The sequence below is a fragment of the Grammomys surdaster genome, unplaced genomic scaffold, assembly GCF_004785775.1.
Source record: "Grammomys surdaster isolate TR1022 unplaced genomic scaffold, NIH_TR_1.0 135, whole genome shotgun sequence".
NCBI lineage: Eukaryota > Metazoa > Chordata > Mammalia > Rodentia > Muridae > Grammomys > Grammomys surdaster.
Genome location: NW_021604593.1, coordinates 500,556 through 521,588, shown reverse-complemented (window position 1 = coordinate 521,588; position 21,033 = coordinate 500,556). Strand labels below are relative to the sequence as shown.

Genomic DNA, 21,033 nt, shown 5'->3' with positions numbered 1-21,033 from the left:
TAGCCAATGACATGAGGCCTCTGTAGCGGTAGCTTGGTAGTGACGCGAAGGAAGCCGGAAGGCTCAGAACGCAAAGAACTGTAGCTGGCTTTCGTGGTGCATTGTGGATAAAAGTTTGTCGCCGCTGTTTTGTGGAGGAGATTTCGCGATTGCCGGCGTTGAGAGACAGCGGCCAAAATGCCAGAACGAGATAGTGAGGCTCGAGTCAACCATTCTTGCACGCGGGACTAGCGACACTAGGCTCATTGAGTTTGCTGAATTTAAGCCAGGTGTCATGTGACTATTGGAGTCTCCTTAGGAGAGGCCTAGCTAAGCTGTCCTCAAATTTCGTTTCTGTGTTGAAGACCGGCGTTTTGAATTTTCGAGGCAGCTCTACCTCCCTATCCCTTCCTTAGTAAACCATGGCTTGTGCCTCTCTTTAGGGACTTGGTTTGTTTATTTGACGCGGGAGGGGAGGGGCGCGCTACGCTGATCTCAGGCAAACCTCAAAGTCCCAAGTATTCGGGATTACCGGATGCTGAGCTCTTTGATGTAGTGCTGTAGAAGCGATCTTTAAGGGGGAGGGGAAAAGATTGTTGATTCTTCGTTTAAGAAAATCCGGCTTTATAACTTTTTTTTCAAGTGAGCTAGGAGCTAGAACGGAGGCGGGTTTTGAACTCATATTTCTGTTTCCACTAGTCAAGTGCTGGGGTGACAGGTGCATGCCGCCACACACAGCTCTTTTGCTCGTTTCTTTTTGAGATAATCTGGATATGTAGCACAAACTGGCCTCGAAATCTCGATGGTCTTGCTGCCTCAGGCTCCCTAGTGCTCGGATTATGGCGTGGGCCACCACTCGGTTTCTGGTAATACAGCTTCTTGTAGTCCTCCCATTTCAGCACTTACTGTATAATCTCTGCCCCTCTTGTCTACAGTGCTGTTCATTTTTATAATCGCTAGTTTTTGTATGGCACTTCACACATTAAATGAATGATTGATTTAGTGTCTTTTTTTTTTTTTCCTTTAAGGTGAGCCCTTCTCAAACCCCTTGGCCCCAGATGGCCACGATGTGGATGATCCTCATTCCTTCCACCAGTGAGTATTTCCTCTTTGGAGTATGCAATGAGTTGACAATGAGCAAGAAAGATGGTAGAGAGGGTGAAAGAATTCAGAGTACTTTGCTGACAAGAATGGGCCAACAGAGCCGGGCAGTGGTGGCGTGGGCCTTTAAACCCAGCACTTGGGAGGCAGAGGCAGGCGGATTTCTGAGTTCAAGGCCAGCCTGGTCTACAGAGTGAGTTCCAGGACAGCCAGGGCTACACAGAGAAACCCTGTCTGGAAAAACCAAAAAAAAAAAAAAAAAAAAAAAAAAGAATGGGCCAACAGTTCATAGAAAATGGTTTATTGAGAGGAAAATGCTAAGTTTACAACATGCTAAACTTATTTTTTCTTGCAGAAAGCTTTGCCATAAGTTCACTTACCTTACCAAGATGGTGTAACTATGCTTAATTTTATAAGTCATATGGACAAAAAAAAAAAAGGGTAAAAAATTTGGAACATTTAGCTCTTTATCTCTGTGAATCTTAAGTGAATTAGGAACGCTACATAAAAGTATTAGAAGAGAAGTTATGGCCAGGAAGAGTCTAGTGTTTGTGTTGCTTTATTACATATAAAAGATTTTTCCCTGGTGAAAATTAAGCATTGGAAATGAGAGTGAAATTGTCTTTTGTAACTTCACAAATTCAGTCCCTTTTGTATTTACTATTACTTTGAGTGTGTGGGTAGGTGCACATGTGGAGATAGAGGATATAACCTTGGGGTTAGGCCTTCATCTTCCACTTTGTTATGAGACAGGGTTTCTTTTGTTCACTGCTGACAGCCAGTGGTAGGCCTGCAAGCTTCTGATGCTTCTTCTGTTTCTACCTCCCATCTCCAGACAAGGGTTGTGTTAGGATTACAGACACTTGGGCTGCTGTGCCCAGCTCTTACCTGGGTTCTGGAGACCTGAACTTGGATTGTTAGGCTTGTACGATAAGCACTTTACCCACTCAGCTCTCTTGCCAGCCCTTTCTTTTGGAGGTAGGGTCACACTTTATCCTAGACTGGCATGGAACTTAGTATATTCCTCCTTCCTCAAGTCTCCTGAGTGTGGAGGTTGCAGGCTCATACAGAACTACTATTTTTAAAGTTTTTATTTATTTATTTGAGAAAGGATTTAATCTGATCATTCTCCTGTCTCAGCCTCTCAAGTGCTGGGATTATATGCATGTACTCCTACACTCCAACCTATGAGTCTCTGTCTCTCTCTGCCCCCTCCCGCAATCTCTGGTAATGCTGAGGATTGAACCTAGGGCCTTATTCCCTTACCCTTTAAGGTATTGTCGCCCAGGGTTGCTTCAGATTAGCCATCCTCCTGCCTCATTTTTTACATTTTTTGTCACTATATGTGCCCCTATGACCTGCAAGTCTCATTTTTTACTAAACCTCCCCCTTCGTTGTGTCCTTGTTTTAGTAAAGAATTAAGCCCCCAGCACAGCATTTCTAAAACTATATGAGATTATCCATGTTCCAAAAAAGTTCATTCACATTTGATTCAGTGAAACTTCTGAACCAGGAGGTGGCACACACTTTTAATCTCAGTACCTGGGAGGCAGAGGCAGGTGAATCTCTGAGATCAAGGACAGCCTAGTCTATAAAGTTAAGTTCTAGGATGGCCAGGGCTACACAGAGAAACTCTGTCTTAAAAAACAAACAAACAAACACACAACAAAATAAAACAAAACAAAAAACAACAACAAAAAAACCAAGAACTTCTAGTAGTTAACAGTAATGTGTTGAAATTGGCATTTCTGTTGTTTTAGTAAAGTTAATCATGTATTTTACAGGCTTCTTTCCTATTGGCTACTAATTTTAATTTGTTTTGCAATTTCTTACAGATCAAAACTTACCAATGAAGACTTCAGGAAACTTCTTATGACCCCAAGAGCTGCACCTACTTCTGCACCACCTTCTAAGTCACGTCACCATGAGTAAGTCTTTTTTTATTTCTGTCTGTTCATTTCTGTGGAACCAGAGTTTGCTTACGATCTTTTCTCTATAGAGACTGAAGTTTCAGTGATGACTGGGATGCTCTGGTTCTTACTACTCCTTCATGAGCATTGGTCATAGAGTCATTGCTTGTGCAAATGGATAGATTTCTGGGCCTGTTATTACTGTATAGTCTACACAGGTTTTTAGGTTAATGTCAATTAGATATTTATGATGCTTTTTAAAACTTGAGAGATACAGATATTGATAATATTATGACTGCCTTATCAACACTGGTTTTTGTATTGTGTTCTTTTCCTTTTTCTTTTCTCTCTTATTTAAGAATGGTCTGACTATGTAACCATGGGCTAGCCTTGTCACTGTGTAGACAAGGTTTGCCTTGTGATCACAGAGATCTGCTGAGTGCCTAGCTCAAAGGTGTGTGCTGTCACAACTGGCTGTTCTGCTCTTTTTGTTTGTATTTGGAGACACTGTCTAGACTTGATTAGACTTTACCATATAGTTCAGGCTGGCCTTGAATTTATTGTATTATCTCAGCCTCTGATGTGTTCTCAATGACTTGTGAGTTTTAAGGGCTGGGGCATTGTTTTACTATGAGTGAGTTTCTTGTATCTTCTAGGATGCCAAGAGAGTACAATGAGGATGAAGACCCAGCTGCACGAAGGAGGAAAAAGAAAAGGTAAAGGGATGGTGGAGGAGATTGCTTTGTAAGGTGAGTACTGTTTGTGGGCAAAGGAGCAGAGGAGTTATATAGTAACAGGTGGGGTTTCCTATTGTGAAAGTACACCTGTGAGAGGGCAGATGGTAGTAGTAAAAGAGAAAATCTGAGTTAGAGGAGACTGAAATTCTGATGTTGAGAACAATCAAGAATTGACTAGTAGTTCTATCAGGACATACATAGTTTTTACCACAGAGAGCTACTTAAAAGTATAGGGAAAGAGGATTATTTGTGTTGGCCGTGAGATAGGAGTTGGTAAGCTGTACATTTCCTTTCTCTGATCACAGTTATTATGCCAAGCTTCGCCAGCAAGAAATTGAAAGAGAGAGAGAACTTGCAGAGAAATACCGGGACCGTGCCAAGGAACGGAGAGATGGTGTAAACAAAGATTATGAGGAAACTGAGCTGATTAGTACCACAGCCAACTACAGGGCCGTGGGCCCCACTGCTGAGGCGTGAGTAGGGGATCCTAAGGCCTGTATTCATCCTGTCAGAGATACAGTTACACTATATGTTTCTTATAATTTAACCTGTTCTGCAGCACACTCTGACATTTCAGAAGGAATTTGTCTCATTCATAAAGGATTGTTTCAATATGGTTCTTTCATTATTCAGGGACAAATCAGCAGCAGAGAAGAGAAGACAATTGATTCAGGAGTCTAAATTCTTGGGTGGTGATATGGAACACACCCATTTGGTGAAAGGTTTGGATTTTGCGTTGCTTCAGAAGGTGAGTTCTATTTAAAGATGTGGATAGAAATGTTCATTTTGGACATTTGTGTGAAGTGAAAGTCACATGGTTGTCCAGACCATTAGTTTGGCAGAAGAATTATAGGTGGCTTGTCTGTAGAACTTGTGACTGGATTCCTTGGGGATGTCTTCCCTTGTCACACTGGTGCTATTAAGGGCTCGGATCCTCACTTCCTTCTTTACATTTGTGTACTTTGTTAGGTGCGTGCTGAGATTGCCAGCAAAGAGAAAGAGGAAGAGGAACTCATGGAAAAGCCCCAAAAGGAAACCAAGTAAGTCAGCAACAGAGAGGGCTTGACAGTTGGAAGTGGACACTCAAAGTGGGACATATTTTAGTGCTCCCCACAACATTTTCTTCTATTTTTACTACCCCCTTCCCCATCAATATTTTCTTTTTCTATTTTTAGGAAAGATGAGGATCCTGAGAACAAAATTGAATTTAAAACACGCCTTGGTGAGTAGAGTCGTTTCTACAGTAGAGATTGCATTTTAGGTGGATTATAAGGAAGTTCATTGTTTTTTGTTTTTTGTTTTTTTTCATGACAGGGGTTCTCTGTGTAGCCCTGGCTGTCCTAGAACTCACTTTGTAGTTCTGACCTTAAACTCACAGCAAGTGCTGGGATTAAACATGGGCCATCACCACCTGGCATGAAATATTTTTACAGGACTCAGACATGGACTTAATTATTTTCCATATCATTATGTCTCTTCAGTTAGACCAGAAGCCTTTTCATGTCTTTTATATTTACATATCAAAGAAGGGTAGATAGGTTGGAGGTGATGGTGCATCTTTGTAGACCTAGAATTTACATGGCTGAGGTGGGAAGATTGCCAGCTGAAGGCCAGCATTGGGTACTTAGCAAGTCTCTGCTTTAAAAAGCTCAAAATAACGGATAGTATGGTGATGCATACCTATAATCGCAACATTTGGGAGGATACTCGAGTTGAGCAAGCCTGGGCTACATAATGAGACTCCTATCTCAAATACAAAGTAAGTAAAAGGATAAATAATAAAGCCAATTAATTTTTAAAAAGCTGAACATAAAATATCAAAAATATAGAGAAGGTAGCATGGATGACTAGAGAGATAATTCAGTTGGTAAGAGTGTTTTTTTGTTTGTTTGTTTGTTTGTTTTTTGTTTTTGTTTTTTACAAGCACAAGCAGGAAGACCTGAATTGATACCTAGAACCCATATATAAAAGCTGGTTGTGGTGGCACTCTTATAATTTCAGTGCTGGGGCCCTAGGGATAGGTGGATTCTTAGGTCTTGCTGGCCGGCCTGCTTAGCCAACTTGGTAAACTCCAGACCAATAAGAGGATGGTATTTAAGGGCTGACATCTAAAATGACTGTTGGCTTTAACGTGTACACACAGGAAAAGAATGTAGCATGGTTAGAGATTAAAAGAATATGGAGAGACCTGGATTTGCTTCTTCCTGATGAAATCCCACTAGATGTGTGCTTTGCTCACTTGTCTTGTATATCAAGATTAGTCTAATATGCACCTGTGTGATTGCTTAGGAATGAAGAGAAATGAAACGTATAACAGTGTGTATAATGAGCTTGCAGTATAGTGTTTTTCTATTGTCTGTAAAATCTTAAACCAGCAGGGTGGAGCTGTTGCATGAGGCAAGTGGATCTCTGAGTTCGAGGGCAGCCTGGTCTGCAGAGTGGATTCCAGGACAGCCAGGGCTCCACAGAGATTCACCTGCGTCTGCCTCTTCTTTCTGGGCATTAAAGACTTGTGTCTTAGCTTTGTATTCTTTGTTTGTTTGTTTTTGTTTTTTTTGAGAAGGGGTGTCTTTATATAGCCCTGGCTAATCTGGAAGTAGCTCTGTAGACCAGGCTGGCCTTGAACTCACAGAGATCCACCTGCCTCTGCCTCCTGAGTACTGGAATTAAAGGCATTCACCACCACTGTGTGGCAGCTTTAGTATTAATCAGTAAAAAGTGATGATGCTTATCTCACAGTATAGGGTTTTTTGGAGATACAATGTGGCAGAGCATAAATAGCACTTGGCTGATGCCCAGCACAGAGTAGATAATTAATAAATGACTACTGTAACAATGGACATTACATTGGCTGTTTGCTAATCTTTTCCTTTGCATAGGCCGAAATGTGTATCGGATGCTTTTCAAGAGTAAATCATATGAGCGAAATGAGCTGTTCTTACCAGGACGTATGGCCTATGTGGTAGACCTGGATGACGAGTACGCAGACACAGATATCCCCACCACTCTGATACGCAGCAAGGCTGATTGCCCCACCATGGAGGTGAGTAACCCAGTTCTAAGAAACTGTCATAGAATCTTCAGATCTGCCTTGCCCTTGTCTTGTTCCTCATCTACTGTATCATTATGTTGTCTTTTATTTTTAAAAATCCCTTCAGTCTCAGTTGAATACATTTGTCTCCACCAGCAATATTCTTGTCCAAACCACAGTTTCTTACTGGAGCTTTTAAAAGACTATTTTTCCTATTTCTAGTTCAATGTGTTTTTGTTGTTGGTTGGTTGGTTTGGTTTTTAAAGGTAAGATTTCTCTGTATACCCATGGCTGTCCTGGACCTCTGTTGATCAAGCTGGCCTCAAACTCAGAGGTCTGTCTCTGCCTCTTTTTTTTTAAAGACTTATTTTATGTATATGAGTACACTGAAGCTGTCTTCAGACACACCAGAAGAGCTCATCAGATCCCATTACAGATGGTTGTGGTTCCTGGGAATTGAACTCAGGACCTCTGGAAGAGCAGTCAGTGCTCTTAACTGCTGAGCCATCCCTACAGCCCCCTGTCTCTGCCTCTTGAGTGCTGGGATTAAAAGTGTGCACCACCACCAACTGGCCAGTGTATTGTTTTTATTGAAATGTAATTCCCATGCTATGTAATCTACTAGCCTTTTAGTGTCCATAGCAAATAGTTTTATCATATTCACTAAATTGTATAGCCACTACCATTCTGTTAGTTTATTCCTCAAAAGAAACTTTGTACTCTTTTAACACCATTACTTGAATCTTTCCTCTACTTATCATTAATAGATATTACATATGACTAAGGTAATGTTTTATAAATGCAAATTTTTGTTTCACCACTGTGTAGAAGTTTTCTGTGGTTTCTTGTTCTTAGGGTTCAGAGTAAAAAGTGAGGTCCTGCAGCAGCTGAACTTCTAGCCTTTTTTCAGCATGTTCTTTAAATCTCCTTGGTTTCTTGAATGTTTCATATTAATTTTTGATCCAGGGCCCTTTTCATACCATTTCATCTGTTGGAGTGTGTCTTCTTTACACCTTCTTACAAGTGAATTATAAGATGGTAAGATTCCCGCTAAGAGGGATATTATTCTTACTTCTTGGGTTTTCCAGGCCCAGACTACACTGACTACAAACGACATCGTTATTAGCAAGCTCACCCAGATTTTGTCATACCTGAGGCAGGGGACCCGAAACAAGAAGCTCAAGAAGAAGGATAAAGGTAACTTATGGGAAGGGAAGGAAACTTGACACTTGGAGGGGCATTTGGTGGTGAAGACAAAGTCTCTTGAAACCTCTGTCTTCTAGACATTGGATGGCTTCTAGATAGCAAAGGAAAAGGGTGAAATGGAGCATTGGGGCAGGAGTATGTCTAAATTCTGCTTGACCCACTCAGAACCCACTGGTTGAGTTTGAAGCATCAAGGAGAGTGGGAAGGTTTTATCTATTTTAAACAGCAGAGGGTTAAAAGGCACTGAGGCACTGAGGCTCAGCAGTAAAGAGCATCCAGGCTTGATTTCCATCACTCTTAGGGTTGCTCACAACCACCTGTAATTCCAGATCCAGGGGTTCCAGAGCTCTCTTCTCGCCTCTGAGTGCACCAGGCACATCTGTGGTGCACAGACATACAAATAGGCAAAAAAGCCATACACATAAAAACTGTTATTTTGTTGTTGTTGTTGGTTTTGTTTTTTTAGACAGGGTCTCTTTATGTAGTTCTGACTGCCCCAGAATTCAATATATAAACCAGGCTGGCCAAAGAGATCTGCCTGCCTCTGTGTCCCAAGCTGTAGGACAAAGTTTGTTTCATTTTTTAAAAATTAATTAATTACAGAATGTAGCATGGTTATTTATTCACTTAATCCCAATTGTGGCTTCACCCTTCCTCTCCTCCCATTCCCATCCTTACAAACCCTTCCTCCCCACTTTTTTTAAAATATAGAACATTTTTTTAAAAAATTAAGAAAGCACTGAGAGATGGTCTTTACAATGCAGGAAAACTGGAAGAAAAGAAACCTCCTGAGGCTGACATGAAGTATGTATTTCAGCCCTATGTATCTGTGAACAAGATATTTGTGTTTCTTGTCTTTGACCCTTTTGGAGAAACGGCCAGCATGAGTATGTATGATTTTAGCAATTAGTGGAACCTGTTTTTCCCAGCATTTTTGAAGACATTGGGGATTATGTTCCTTCCACAACCAAGACACCTCGCGACAAGGAACGCGAGAGATACCGGGAACGTGAACGTGATCGGGAACGGGACAGAGACAGAGAGCGAGACCGGGAGAGGGAGAGGGAGAGGGAGAGGGAGCGAGACCGGGAACGGGAACGAGAAGAGGAAAAGAAAAGGCACAGCTACTTTGAGAAGCCGAAAGTGGATGATGAGGTGAGATGTGGGCTCTTGATACCAGGCTGTGAAAACTGATCCTAGAAGTAACCTTTCTAGCCAGGAATAGGACCCATTTCCTCCTTAGTAGCTTTGAAGTTTCACAGTAATAACTGGCCAACTAACGGAGGGTGGGAACCATCTTGGAAATGGGGCAGATTTGAATTAGGGAATCAATTCAGATTTGAGGGAGAGCTGACTGGAAATTCCTCATAATGACACTCACTTCAGTTTTGTTTTCTTTTCAGCCCATGGATGTTGACAAAGGTGGGTTGTGTCTACAGCGTTTTGGATTTCTCCAACAGTCTACTCTACTTGCAGAACCCTGCTGCTCTCAGCTGATGAAGGCGGCATTTGGGGGACTGCCTGGTTTTGGGCTCTCATAAGAACTATGTCTTAATTTATGGACTAGGCAGGGCACATTTGCTCTTACATATAATTTCTTCAGTTCTGAAGTTTTGAGGTTAAGCTGGGCATGAATATGGAGTTCTAGATATCCTAGCAACTAGAGTAGTTCATTAGTTGGCGTTTTGGTTAAAGTCTAGATAGATAAAAGATACTTTACAAGTATGTTTTAACTAGCAAGTTGTGGTTGTACTCACCTGTAATCTCAGCATTCTGGAGGCTGAGATAAGATCAGAAGTTCAAGGCCAGCCTAAACTCCATAGTTTTAGATCAGCCTGGGCTACATAGTAGCCTCAAATGTAAACAAAAAGTTAAACAAAACCCCTAGAACTACCACATTTATTTGATTCCTGGAATTAAACTCAGGTTGTTGGGCTTGATAGCAGGCATGCTAGCTATCTTGTGAGTTTCATAAAAACATTTTTAAGGCTGGAATCAGGTTAGTGGGAGGAGGTTGTAAAAATATCAGTTCAAGTCTAAGTAGAGTTTTATTTTCTTCCAGGACCTGGATCTGCAAAAGAGTTGATCAAGTCCATCAATGAGAAATTTGCTGGGTCTGCTGGTTGGGAAGGCACTGAATCATATCCTGTATTTACATTTCATCCTGGGTTTTAATTATTCTTCCTTATCTATATTGAAATAGCATCTTTCTCTGTAGCTTAGGCTGGCCTATAACTTGAGATCCTCCTGCCTCTGTCTTTTGAGTGCTGAGATTGACATGTGCTATCTTATTCCTAGCTGTTTCTGGGTTGTAGAGTGCCGTTTTCTTTTCATCTTCCTCCAGTTGTTTCTCTGTTCCTGTCTTTGCTCTCTTTTATGCTTTGTTTTGGCTAGGATGAAATGCTATGTATCAGCCAGAGATCCAAGGCTTATACCTGGCTTTTGAAATATTCATGTTGAAGCCTCTGGCCTCTGGTCTCTCTTGGCTGAATCTTCTGCCACTGATGGAATTTTCTTTAACATAGCATATGTTGAAGAAGCCAGAAGATAAGAAGCAGCTGGGTGATTTCTTTGGCATGTCCAATAGTTACGCAGAATGCTATCCAGCCACGTAAGTGAGACCCTAACTAAAGGAGGTTGGGATGACTGGGTGATGAGATGGAAGTTTGACCTGCTGGGAGTTAAGAGTACTTTTTACTTGGGTGAATTCTTCTGTTTAGTTCTGGGATGTTTATCAGGTGGGTTTCTGAGTAAAACATAGTAATATGGATCTAAAGCATCTTTTTAACTCCTCTTTCTCTTTAGGATGGATGACATGGCTGTAGATAGTGATGAAGAGGTAGATTATAGCAAAATGGACCAGGTATGAAGTTAAAAGGGTATTTAATGATGTTGGGGACCTTCGTTCAGCAATTTTTAATTTTTTTTTTTTTTAAATATTCAGTATGTGCCATTCATGAGCATGAGGTCAGAGGACAAACTTGTAGGAGACAGTTCTCCCCTGTAGTGATTGGTTATAAACATGGTTTTGTTGTTTTGTTTTTGAGATAGGATCTTGTAGCCCAGGCTGGACATATAGCTGAGGATGAGTTAAAACTCTTGATCCTCTTGCCTCTACTTCTCTGGTCCTGGGATTTTAGATGACAGGTATGCACTACCATGCCCAAATAAAAACAAGCTTATTTACTTTTCACTGCTGAGGATTGAACCCAGGAACCTGAGTATCTCGGCTAGTAATGTGCCACTGGGTACATCCCAGACTCAGAGAAACTCTTGTCTCCTGATGTCCTAAGGATCAAACTGAGGGCTTCACACATGCCTGAGCAAGTACTTTATTGCTGAGCCACATACCCAAGAACATGGTTTAATCTTGGAGCCTTGTTTAATTTTACTTCTGCCATTTGCATGTTTTGTGGCCTTGCCATATTACTTTCCTGTTTACAAATGCCTTTGTTCCTATATCAGAAAAATAGAAATATAATTCTCACTTTAGAATTTTTGTTAGAATTAAGATATATGTTTAGTGTTCAGAGTAATGTGTACATTGTAAGTACATAGGAAACATTAGGGTAAGGTTTATTACTGGTGGATTATTGTTATCTGGGACTGTGGGTGTCTGGTTTTATTTCAGAAAAAATTCCTTTTCCACTGATATCTCTATCTGCTCTACTACAGGGTAACAAGAAGGGTCCCTTAGGCCGCTGGGACTTTGATACTCAAGAGGAATACAGCGAGTATATGAACAACAAGGAGGCTTTGCCCAAGTGAGTAGATATGGGCAGAGAATGAGGATGTGACATTTTGGAGAACAAGGCCATATTGGGTTAAACCGTTCAGTGTAGTGTACCTGTAGTGTTTCTAGATAGGTTCTTTGCCCACAGAGCCCTTTAAGAAAACCTTCCTCTGCTATGAGAGTTCTAATGCTTTCTCCCACAATGGCCCTTTCCAGGGCTGCATTCCAGTATGGTATCAAGATGTCTGAAGGACGGAAAACCAGACGCTTCAAAGAAACCAATGATAAGGCAGAGCTTGATCGACAGTGGAAGAAAATCAGTGCGGTTAGTGGACTCTTTCTTTCCTTTTTCTTTCTTTTCTGTTGTTTTGTTTTTTCAAGACTGGGTTTCTGTGTGTGGTCTTGGCTGTCCTGGAATTTACTCTGTAGACCAGGCTGTCCTTGAACTTAGGAATCTGCCTGCCTCTGCCTCTTGATTATTTTGATTAAAGGCCTCCTTCACCACCGCCTGGCATAGTGGACTCTTTCTTAGGTGGGGGAGTTTAGTTGAGAAGAGACATTGACAGATCCATGAACAAGCAGGTGGGGCAGCCATGGAAATTGAGAGAGGTCATCTTTGAGCTTTAGGTGGACTTAGATTACTAACAGTATGCTTATAAGCTTCTACTGTCCTTATACAGATCATTGAGAAGAGGAAGAAGATGGAAGCAGATGGGTGAGTTCTGTTCCTCTTTGTCTTTGGTCCTGGTGGGAATCCTATGCTGATCTACTTCTCTTTTGATTTCAGGGTTGAAGTGAAAAGACCAAAGTACTAATCTAGTTCCAGAGTCACCACATGGCTGTTCTTAGTTGCTTGTTTCTACAATTCTTAAAAAAGTTGCAAACTGTTTTTGGTTTATGAATGTTTATAAATGTTTATTGATCAACTCTTTGTAGATCTGTGTCCCAAACGGTAAGATTAATGGCAATGCAACACCATGTCCAGCATATTCCATTAAAAGTTAAACCTGCTGTCTTTTCTGTGTTGGGCATTCCTTCTTATGGGTCCCATGAAGAAGGCTAGTTCCAGTAGTTGTATTGAATGCTAGGTCTCATCTGAGGTGCCTATCAACATATCAAAGCTGACACTGGCTGCCAGGTTCTCCCAGCATACCTCAGTCGATAACTGTTCCAGGATCTTCCTGGTGGCATAACTTACCCTTTACCCTAAACTCCTGGGCTTTCTTTCCCCTGGCTTCTCTGATTCCTATATAACCCATCTATTTTGGTTACACACCCCTTTTGGCCTCTTGGTAGCTGTTCCAGGTAACCCCCTCTATCCCGCCCCCTCCTCACATGGCCTGGTTTAGGATCATGTTCATTTCACCTTTCACATGCCTCTGGCATGCTCTTCCCTCATATCTACACTAAACCTCCACTGTACCTAGGAACAGTCATGTCTTGTCTTGTCTTGTCTTTTTTTCATTCAATCAAACAGTCTTTTGTTTTTCCTATACTGATTCTAGGTTCCTAGACAGTAAGGCTGTTTACTAGGCCAGTTTCCAGGGGAGAAGGGAAGAGTCACTGGTGGGCAAGAGAATTGTCAAGTTGAATGGTCAGACCTACTCAGTCCTATCTGGCCAGGGTCCTAATCCAAGAGTAGAGATTCTCTGGGGATTAAAATCATCCTGATACCTTGTCACAGCTTCATAGGCTTGAGCCCTTAGTAAAGCTGTATTAATGAAAGTCACCTGTGGAAACAAAAACCTTTTATGAATTTATGCCTTTAGGGGAGCATTAGTATTGAATTAAACTCAAGACCTTGGCTAAAAGACTAATGGTTGGTGGGTACCTTGAGGTTAAAACTGGTATATCCTTTTGATCCTTCACCCTGAGGAGTTTGTTGAGGCCTACTAGTCTCCTTTCTGTTCTTTGCCAGCACTTTGGTCTGGGGGTCATTAGGTGTTCATTAGGCTCTCTACTTTTTCTGGCTGAATACTGAGCTCATGATCTGTGGTTTCCTTAGATCCAAAGGAAGCTAGAATGCCACTAAGCTTAGCCCTTGACTTTGGTCATTTTCATCTTGATAGGAAAATTTTTGTTTTGGTGGTGTTGCATATCAAACTCAGCTCTGCATACTAGACAAGCACTCCACCACTAAAGGCCTAGCTGTAGGAAAGTGCTTTTTTTTTTTTTTTTTTTTTAGTGTGTGGCATAGATCTAACTGTATTTATTTTTTAAAGATTTATTTGCTTTGTTTTTTTTTTAAACTTTATTTATTATAAGTACACTGTAGCTGTCTTCAAACACCCCACAAGAGGGCATCAGATCTCATCGCAGATGGTTGTGAGCCACCATGTGGTTGCTGGGATTTGAACTCATGACCTCTGGAAGAGCAGTCAGTGCTCTTAACCACTGAGCCATCTCACCAGCCCCAGGAAAGTGCTTTTTAAGGAACCCCGCTTTGCCAATAATGCTTAAGAGGTTAAAAAATGGGCTATCTTCAACAATACCTAGAAATGGCTTTAAACAAATAATGCATAGGTCCCGTGGTTGTAGGGCACAGTTTTAATTAGGAAAAAGTCACAGAGACATGATTCATATGGACACCTAGAGTCAATAAAATTAAGATCTGAGGGTTGACTATCAATTTAATATTGTTTCTACAAGTACTCATTGTTTTTTGTTTTTGTTTTTCGAGACAGGGTTTCTCTGTATAGCCCTGGCTGTCCTGGAACTCACTCTGTAGACCAGGCTGGCCTTGAACTCCTACAAGTGTTCTTAATGCTCCAATCACTAGACAGATAGAGTATTTCTACTCTTTGAAACCCTTAACCTCACCTCAGGTTCATTTGTTTATTTTCCTTTTCAGTGGGTTCTCACAATATCAAGGTGGCCTAGAATTCTCAAGAGATTCACCTACCTCCCACACCCGCAACTAAGTGTTTGCTACCATGTTCAACTACCCCTCACTTTTTTTTTTTGTTTGTTTGTTTTGTTTTTCGAGACAGGGTTTCTCTATAGCTCGGGCTGTCCTGGAACTCACTCTGTAGACCAGGCTGGCCTCAAACTCAGAAATCCGCCTGCCTCTGCCTCCCAAGTGCTGGGATTAAAGGCGTGTGCCACCACTGCCAGGCTGGGCGTGGCACTCATATCAGGAAAAAAACTGGCTGGGGGCCGGCGGAAGGGGATCCTCTGAAACCACACGTATGCGTTCTGCTGTGCCTTTCTTCCTCAGCACTATTTCTTTTGGCCTTTGTGTTTAAAATGTACTTATACAACAACAACAACTAAAAATTTTAATGAGCTTCATTTAAGAAAATAAGGGGTGGGTGGGTTGTTGAGTCTTAGAGGAAGCAGCACGCAGCGCCCGCTCCAGTCTCATCAGCTGCGGCAGTCCCGCCTCTTCCGACGTCCTTCCAGTGCACTTCCGATCCCGCCTCCTCCCGGAAGCAACTACTTAGGCCACGCCTCTGTCAGTGTAGTTTGTTTCCCAGCGCGCATGGATCCTATGGACCCCACGTGTGAGGAGAGTCCTGCAGAGGACTCCAACAATGAAGAGGAAGACCTTGACTCCACGAAGGCAGCACCCCGGATCCGTGATACCCCTGAAGACATCGTGCTGGAAGCGCCAGCCAGTGGCCTGGCATTCCATCCGACTCGAGACCTGCTGGCAGCAGGGGACGTGGACGGGGACGTGTTCGTGTGAGTGGGGCGTAGGGCGGAGTGTATTAAAGCTCCTCTAGGAGGAGATAGGGGTAGGGAGTGTGGCGGGAAGACGTCTTACGAGACTCAGATGGCCTGAATCGTTAAGTAACATTCGGCAAGTGTGCTTGTGGAGGACTCAGATTGATTCCAGGCATCTTTCCACATCCCTCTCTTTTTTTTCTTCCGAGGTAGGGTGTCTTAGTGAGTCTGGAACTTCACGATCCTGGCTAGTCTTAGCTAGCTAACTTGCCAGAGATCTCGTCTCTGCCCCTTAAGTGCTGGGATTAGAGTTGGCCACTATACCTGCCTAGCTTTTTCATAGGGTTTGGGGATCCCCAAACCTGAGGCAAGCACTTTGTCCACCGAACCATCTCCACAGCCCTCCACCTCTATTTTGTTCCAACTTGTCAACACTGTGACATTAGTCAGAATATACAGTAATTAGCTATGTCTTTCTTTAGCATCACTGGGCCCTGCCTGATTTTTACTCTTTCGACTTCTGGGGCTGGATTTCTGTCAATAGCTATTTTCCTTGAAGACAAGATCTCACTATGGCCCAGAGTACTCTGAAAGGGTTCTTTGGCGTCGGTCTCAGGTTTCTTTTCTTTTTTTTTTTTTTATCCCTTGGTTTTTCCAGATAGGGTTTCTCTTTGTAGCCCTGACTGTTCTAGAACTTGCTCTGTAGACCAGGCTGCTTACTTCCGACTCCCTAGTGCTGGGATTAAAGGCTTGGACCACCACCACTCATCTTGGTCTCAGAATTCTTAAGAATATAGGAACCTACAAATGCACCCAGCTTCCCATTAGTTTATTGAGTATTTCTGGGCCCTTACAGTGGTCCACACCCAGTCTTTCTTTGGGCTCAGGGTTTTGAGAATAGTGAAGAGGAGTGGAGTCTGATGTTGTGTACCTGTAATCCCAGCATCCAGAAGGATGACAAAAGGATTACAAGTCCCAGGCTAAATTGGGTGGTGCACACCTTTAATCCCAGCACTCAAGAGGCAGATGAATCCCTGAGTTTGATGACAGCCTGCTTTACAGAGTGAGTGAGTTCCAGGACAGCCAGGGCTTCATAGAGAAACCCTGTGTCAAAAAGCTTAAAAAAAAAAAAAGGAAAGAAAGAAAGAGAGAAAAAAAAAGTAGGCTGGGAATGTGTGACTCAATTACAAATTACTTACTGGTATATGTGAAGACTTGAGGTTAGTCTCCAGTACTACAGAGAAAGAAAACAGGAAGGTTGGTCTTTGTGCTCCATGAATCAGGTGTGGTATGGGATCCTTCACTCTCACTTCCTTTTCCTCAGCTTTGCCTATTCTTGTCAGGAGGGAGAAACCAAGGAGCTCTGGTCCTCAGGGCACCACCTCAAGTCCTGCCGAGCTGTTGTCTTCTCAGAGGATGGGCAGAGTAAGTACTGGGGAAGGCAGCCAGCATGTGGTAGAGGGTAGGAGACAATGAGCAATAGCATAACCTGGGCCTTTCCCCCCCTAGAACTTGTTACTGTCTCTAAGGACAAAGCAATCCATGTATTAGATGTCGAACAGGGACAATTGGAAAGACGAATTTCCAAGGCTCACAGGTAAGGAAAATCTGTTAGGTATATGTGCACCTAGTGAGGGTTGAGGTCTCACCTTGGTAGTAGAGAGGTCTCTACTACAACACATTCCTATTTTTGTGTTTCCAGTGCTCCCATTAACAGTCTGCTGCTTGTGGATGAGAATGTTCTAGTTACTGGGGATGACACAGGTGGTATCCGACTATGGGACCAGCGTAAAGAGGGCCCTTTGATGGATATGCGGCAGCATGAGGAGTACATTGCTGACATGGCTCTGGACCCAGCCAAGAAGCTGCTGCTCACAGCCAGGTACAACCTGAAACCTAATGGCCTGTTCATTTCTTCCCACTGGACTAGATGGGGATAGGTGCCTGTGCCCTCATGTTATTATAGTCTTCCTAGAATGGAACTAACCATTTCATCTGTTTTTCTTTACAGTGGAGATGGCTGCCTTGGTGTCTTCAACATCAAGAGACGCCGGTTTGAGTTACTCTCAGAGCCTCAGTCAGGAGATCTAACCTCCATCGCCCTCATGAAAGTACAGCTGGGTATTATGGGATGGGGTACATATATCAGGGGGTCTATTGTGAAGTGACTCCACAAACATGGTTTGCTGTTAACCTGCAGTACGGGAAGAAGGTGGCTTGTGGATCTAGTGAAGGTACCATCTACCTCTTCAATTGGAATGGTTTTGGGGCTACAAGTGACCGCTTTGCCCTAAGAGCAGAGTCCATCGACTGCATGGCTCCAGTCACTGAGAATCTGCTGTGCACTGGCTCCACTGATGGAATCATCAGGTAAGGGAAACCGGGAGCAGCCCTCAAGCATAGGAATTATAAACCAAGCTAGGCAGTTCCTGACACTCTTCTCTGCTCAGGGCTGTGAACATCCTGCCTAACCGAGTGGTGGGCACCGTGGGCCAGCACGCGGGGGAGCCTGTGGAGGAGCTAGCCGTATCCCACTGTGGCCACTTTCTGGCCAGTAGTGGCCACGACCAGCGTGTCAAATTTTGGGACATGAATCAGCTTCGAACTGTGGTTGTGGATGACTATCGGCGACGAAAGAAAAAGGGAGGGCCACTTCGTGCCCTGAGCAGTAAAGCTTGGAGCACGGACGACTTCTTTGCAGGGCTGAGAGAAGATGAAGAGGATGCCAAGGCTCAAGAGGAGGTGGTGAGGGAGAGCGATGACGACAGCGACTGAGGACGAGGAAGGAGCTGTCTTCTGGGACAGGTTCCCTAAAGAAGTCTGTTTATGCTATAGACTGGACATAAGCTTAGCTCTATCATCGAGTTACACCTGACTCCCCAAACAGGAGTTTTCCATAGTGTATCATGTAAGAAATGACATGAACTCAGGGCCCTGAAGTGGGAACGAATTTTCTCCCCCTATCATTGTAAAACAAACTATGGCCACTACAGCAAGATAGCACAGACACATGTACACCAACCAGAGTTTTAATATAAATAAAACCAGTATAGAAAAACAAAAACCATATAAGCCCAAACTAGAGACACGTGGTGCGAGGAAGGGCTCTTTGGTTCAGCCAGTTCTCCAAATAAAAACAAAGATTCATAGTAAGCTCTTGTGCGGGTGTGGTGAAAATTTGTCAAGCTGGGAATCGACTAAGGATAGCAGGTCAGAGGTCTAGTCAGACCCTGGGCTCAGTGGGGGAGGGCAAGGTTCCTCACAACTAAAGTAGCACTTAGGTGTGACAGGGTCCTGTCCCAGCAGGGAAAGCTGTCTGTCACCTGGCCTGTCTCCTTGGGATCAAGTAGTGGTGGCCCAGGCCTGCTGGGCTGGGGGTTGGCACAGGCTCTGCTTACCCATTTAGGGTGCCTGTAGAAAAAAAAGAGGTCACTGCTTAACCACAGCACCTGCTTCAGCTCCAGGAGACCATAGGCTGGTCCTAGATTCACTCAGTGTTTCTAGCAGCTGTGCAGACACAGCATCCTTAGCCACCTCATGCCCATCCTGCCAATCAGAGGCCAGCACAACCCAAATGAGGCCACTGAAAGGCACTGGATGCCCAGGGATCACAACCTGGTACCAGAATCGATGCCAGCCGGCAGGCCCTGTTCCTAAACACTTGGTAAGGAACACTGGGCTGCCTAGCTTCATCCGTTGACACAGCAGTTGCAGAGCAGCCCGAGCCCCTTGGGACCCCAGCTTGTCTCTGGTCTGAGCTAGTTGGGTGACATCTGGCCGTAGGAACCGCAGTGAGGGGCCCGCAAGCTGTTGACGGAAGTGCTGCTTCAGGTCTGGCTTGAGCCACTCCACAGCCACCTGCTCTCCACAGAGGAGTGACTGGCCTGCAAAAAAAAGCAGAGACAAGGGCAGAGCTGAACACTGGGACTGGAGACGAGCACTTAAGACCAGGCTTTGAAGTGACTGCTGTCACAGGCTGTTTAATGCCTCTCCACTTCTAGGTGGTGTGACAACTTCCCTAGGCTTCATTTAATTTGTAAAGGAGCAGTAACAACACCTTCTAATAGTCCCTGGGGGATACAGAGCAGTCAGGCTCTATTTGCTTAATAACCATCACAATAGCTACCTTTCTGGTCAATGAAAACTGAAACTAAGATTTAGCATTGTTTATCTCCCACTGAGTTGGAGATGATACTGGTGTGCACTGGCACTTCAGGAATTCACCTTTAATCCCAGCATTAGAGGCACAGGTAGGTAGACCATTGAGTTTGACACCAGCCTAGTTTACAAAGGGAGTCCAGGACAGCCAGGGAGAAAACCTTGTCTCCAAAAACCAAAAACAGTAAGACAAGTAACTTAAATATGGGTAAGTAGAGGCTGTAGCACTATTATATGGTAGCAGTTCAGGAACTCAACTCAGGTCTGACTACAGATTTGGGGATATGTTGATAAGTAGCCAGCCACCTTCCCTCAGCTTCTGCCCCTACCTTCTACCAGGGCCTTTTTGGCCATGGCAGCAGCTCGGTGCGTGCTGAACTTGAGCAGAGCAATCTGAGAGGGCGCAGACCCAGGGCTGGGTAGCAGCAGTGTCTCCTGCAGGCATGGGCCGAGCGGTTGCAAGGCGAGCAGTAACGCACGGCGGTTCAGGCTAAGGGGCAGCCCGTCCACCGTCAGCTCGCACTTCTCGGTGCTTCGGCACACCAGGAGCTGGCAAGAAGGCCGCAGCTGGTGGTTGTGCAGCGTAGCAATGGCGGCCTGGGCACCGCGCCGCGAGCTGTAGCGTGCATAGGCAAAGCCTCGGTTCAAGCCACTGAAGGTCATCATTAGGCGGAACTCATAGAGTCGCCCCACGCGCTGGAAGAGTGGGATCAGCTGGTGCTCGTACACATCCTGTGGTAGTCGTCCAATAAACACCTCGGACCCTGACGGGGGCGGGCTTCCCACCCAGCCTGGAGGGAGAGGATACTGTTGGTTACTGTGGGCCACAATGATGTTTTTAAGCTCCAGGATAAAGCTGGGGTGTGAGGGTCGAGAAGGGAAACCATTTGGAAATATTTTGACACCTTTCTGGCTCCCGTGGTCGTTCCTATAATTGTTAGACCGTGTAAACAACTAGGCTGGCACTGAATGGGCGCACCATCCTTGACGGGAAGAGTGGAAGGGAAGCCAGGTAAATAGCCACATCTAGTAGAGAGTGTGTCAGGTAATTTGGGTTTTCTGACTTTGGAGCCTTTCCATAAAGAGTGGCTGAGGATGGCCTAGTGTCACAGGGGCTGGGGCTACTGTACCTGGGGGTGGCCCGCCATACTTCCTTTGCCCGTTGACCTGCACCAGGCGGATGCCAGTCTCTCTTACCCATGCCTCCAGGGCTGCCTTGTTCTCTGGATTCACACTCTCACACCATTGCTGGGGGAGAGAGGTAGATTGGAATGGCGCATCACCGGCCCTGTTCCACCTCGTTAGAGGTGTTGGGGGGGGTCACTGTAGCCACCCCCCTCTGCAGGCAGAGCCCAAGGATCACTTAGGTCTTCAGTTACTTACCTCACACTCCCGTTTCGACTGCATAGCTCTTCCCAAAGTCTTGCAGTTCCCTCTTTAGAACTTCCTCGGGCTTCTGCCTCTCGAAGATTCCCTGCCTCCACGCCCCCTCAAGTTCTCATTGGCTCTAAG

The 21,033-nt window shown here is 44.1% G+C and overlaps 3 protein-coding genes across 3 annotated transcripts; 2 read left to right on the top strand and 1 right to left on the bottom strand.

Annotated features, from left to right (window-relative positions):
- Positions 1 to 55: 55 nt before the first annotated feature.
- Ik (IK cytokine) lies at positions 56 to 12,712 on the top strand. The gene is made up of 20 exons (XM_028762798.1): positions 56 to 193; positions 1,008 to 1,074; positions 2,916 to 3,008; positions 3,647 to 3,706; positions 4,033 to 4,200; positions 4,361 to 4,475; positions 4,697 to 4,767; positions 4,903 to 4,949; positions 6,607 to 6,770; positions 7,847 to 7,955; positions 8,729 to 8,768; positions 8,894 to 9,119; positions 9,368 to 9,386; positions 10,027 to 10,105; positions 10,495 to 10,575; positions 10,770 to 10,827; positions 11,640 to 11,728; positions 11,914 to 12,022; positions 12,378 to 12,412; positions 12,485 to 12,712. The coding sequence occupies exons 1-20, from the start codon at positions 178 to 180 to the stop codon at positions 12,510 to 12,512; spliced, it is 1,674 nt and encodes a 557-aa protein (XP_028618631.1). The 5' UTR covers positions 56 to 177; the 3' UTR covers positions 12,513 to 12,712.
- A 1,308-nt stretch (positions 12,713 to 14,020) lies between these two features.
- Positions 14,021 to 18,516, top strand: Wdr55 (WD repeat domain 55). Its single transcript, XM_028762723.1, has 7 exons — positions 14,021 to 15,381; positions 16,688 to 16,788; positions 16,873 to 16,960; positions 17,066 to 17,245; positions 17,375 to 17,474; positions 17,564 to 17,733; positions 17,814 to 18,516. The coding sequence occupies exons 1-7, from the start codon at positions 15,179 to 15,181 to the stop codon at positions 18,136 to 18,138; spliced, it is 1,167 nt and encodes a 388-aa protein (XP_028618556.1). The 5' UTR covers positions 14,021 to 15,178; the 3' UTR covers positions 18,139 to 18,516.
- On the bottom strand, positions 18,380 to 20,996 carry Dnd1 (DND microRNA-mediated repression inhibitor 1). Its single transcript, XM_028762724.1, has 4 exons — positions 20,905 to 20,996; positions 20,652 to 20,769; positions 19,851 to 20,312; positions 18,380 to 19,247 (listed from the first exon to the last, which is right to left on the bottom strand). Exons 1-4 carry the CDS (start codon positions 20,926 to 20,928, stop codon positions 18,793 to 18,795), a joined length of 1,059 nt encoding a protein of 352 aa, XP_028618557.1. The 5' UTR covers positions 20,929 to 20,996; the 3' UTR covers positions 18,380 to 18,792.
- Between the last annotated feature and the right edge of the window lie 37 nt (positions 20,997 to 21,033).

Bases quoted from the DNA above. Each gene is read 5' to 3' on its own strand.
- Ik (XM_028762798.1), top strand. The intron at 11,729-11,913 runs GTGAGTAGATAT...GGCCCTTTCCAG, and splicing joins AACAAGGAGGCTTTGCCCAA to GGCTGCATTCCAGTATGGTA. The intron at 12,023-12,377 runs GTTAGTGGACTC...GTCCTTATACAG, and splicing joins AGTGGAAGAAAATCAGTGCG to ATCATTGAGAAGAGGAAGAA.
- Dnd1 (XM_028762724.1), bottom strand. From the start codon at position 20,928: ATGCAGTCGAAACGGGAGTGTGAG. The intron at 20,770-20,904 runs GTAAGTAACTGA...TCTCTCCCCCAG, and splicing joins AGTCGAAACGGGAGTGTGAG to CAATGGTGTGAGAGTGTGAA. The intron at 19,248-19,850 runs GTAGGGGCAGAA...TTTTTTTTGCAG, and splicing joins CAAAAAGGCCCTGGTAGAAG to GCCAGTCACTCCTCTGTGGA.
- Wdr55 (XM_028762723.1), top strand. From the start codon at position 15,179: ATGGATCCTATGGACCCCACGTGTGAGGAGAGTCCTGCAGAGGACTCC. The intron at 15,382-16,687 runs GTGAGTGGGGCG...CCTTTTCCTCAG, and splicing joins GTGGACGGGGACGTGTTCGT to CTTTGCCTATTCTTGTCAGG. The intron at 17,246-17,374 runs GTACAACCTGAA...TTTTCTTTACAG, and splicing joins AAGCTGCTGCTCACAGCCAG to TGGAGATGGCTGCCTTGGTG.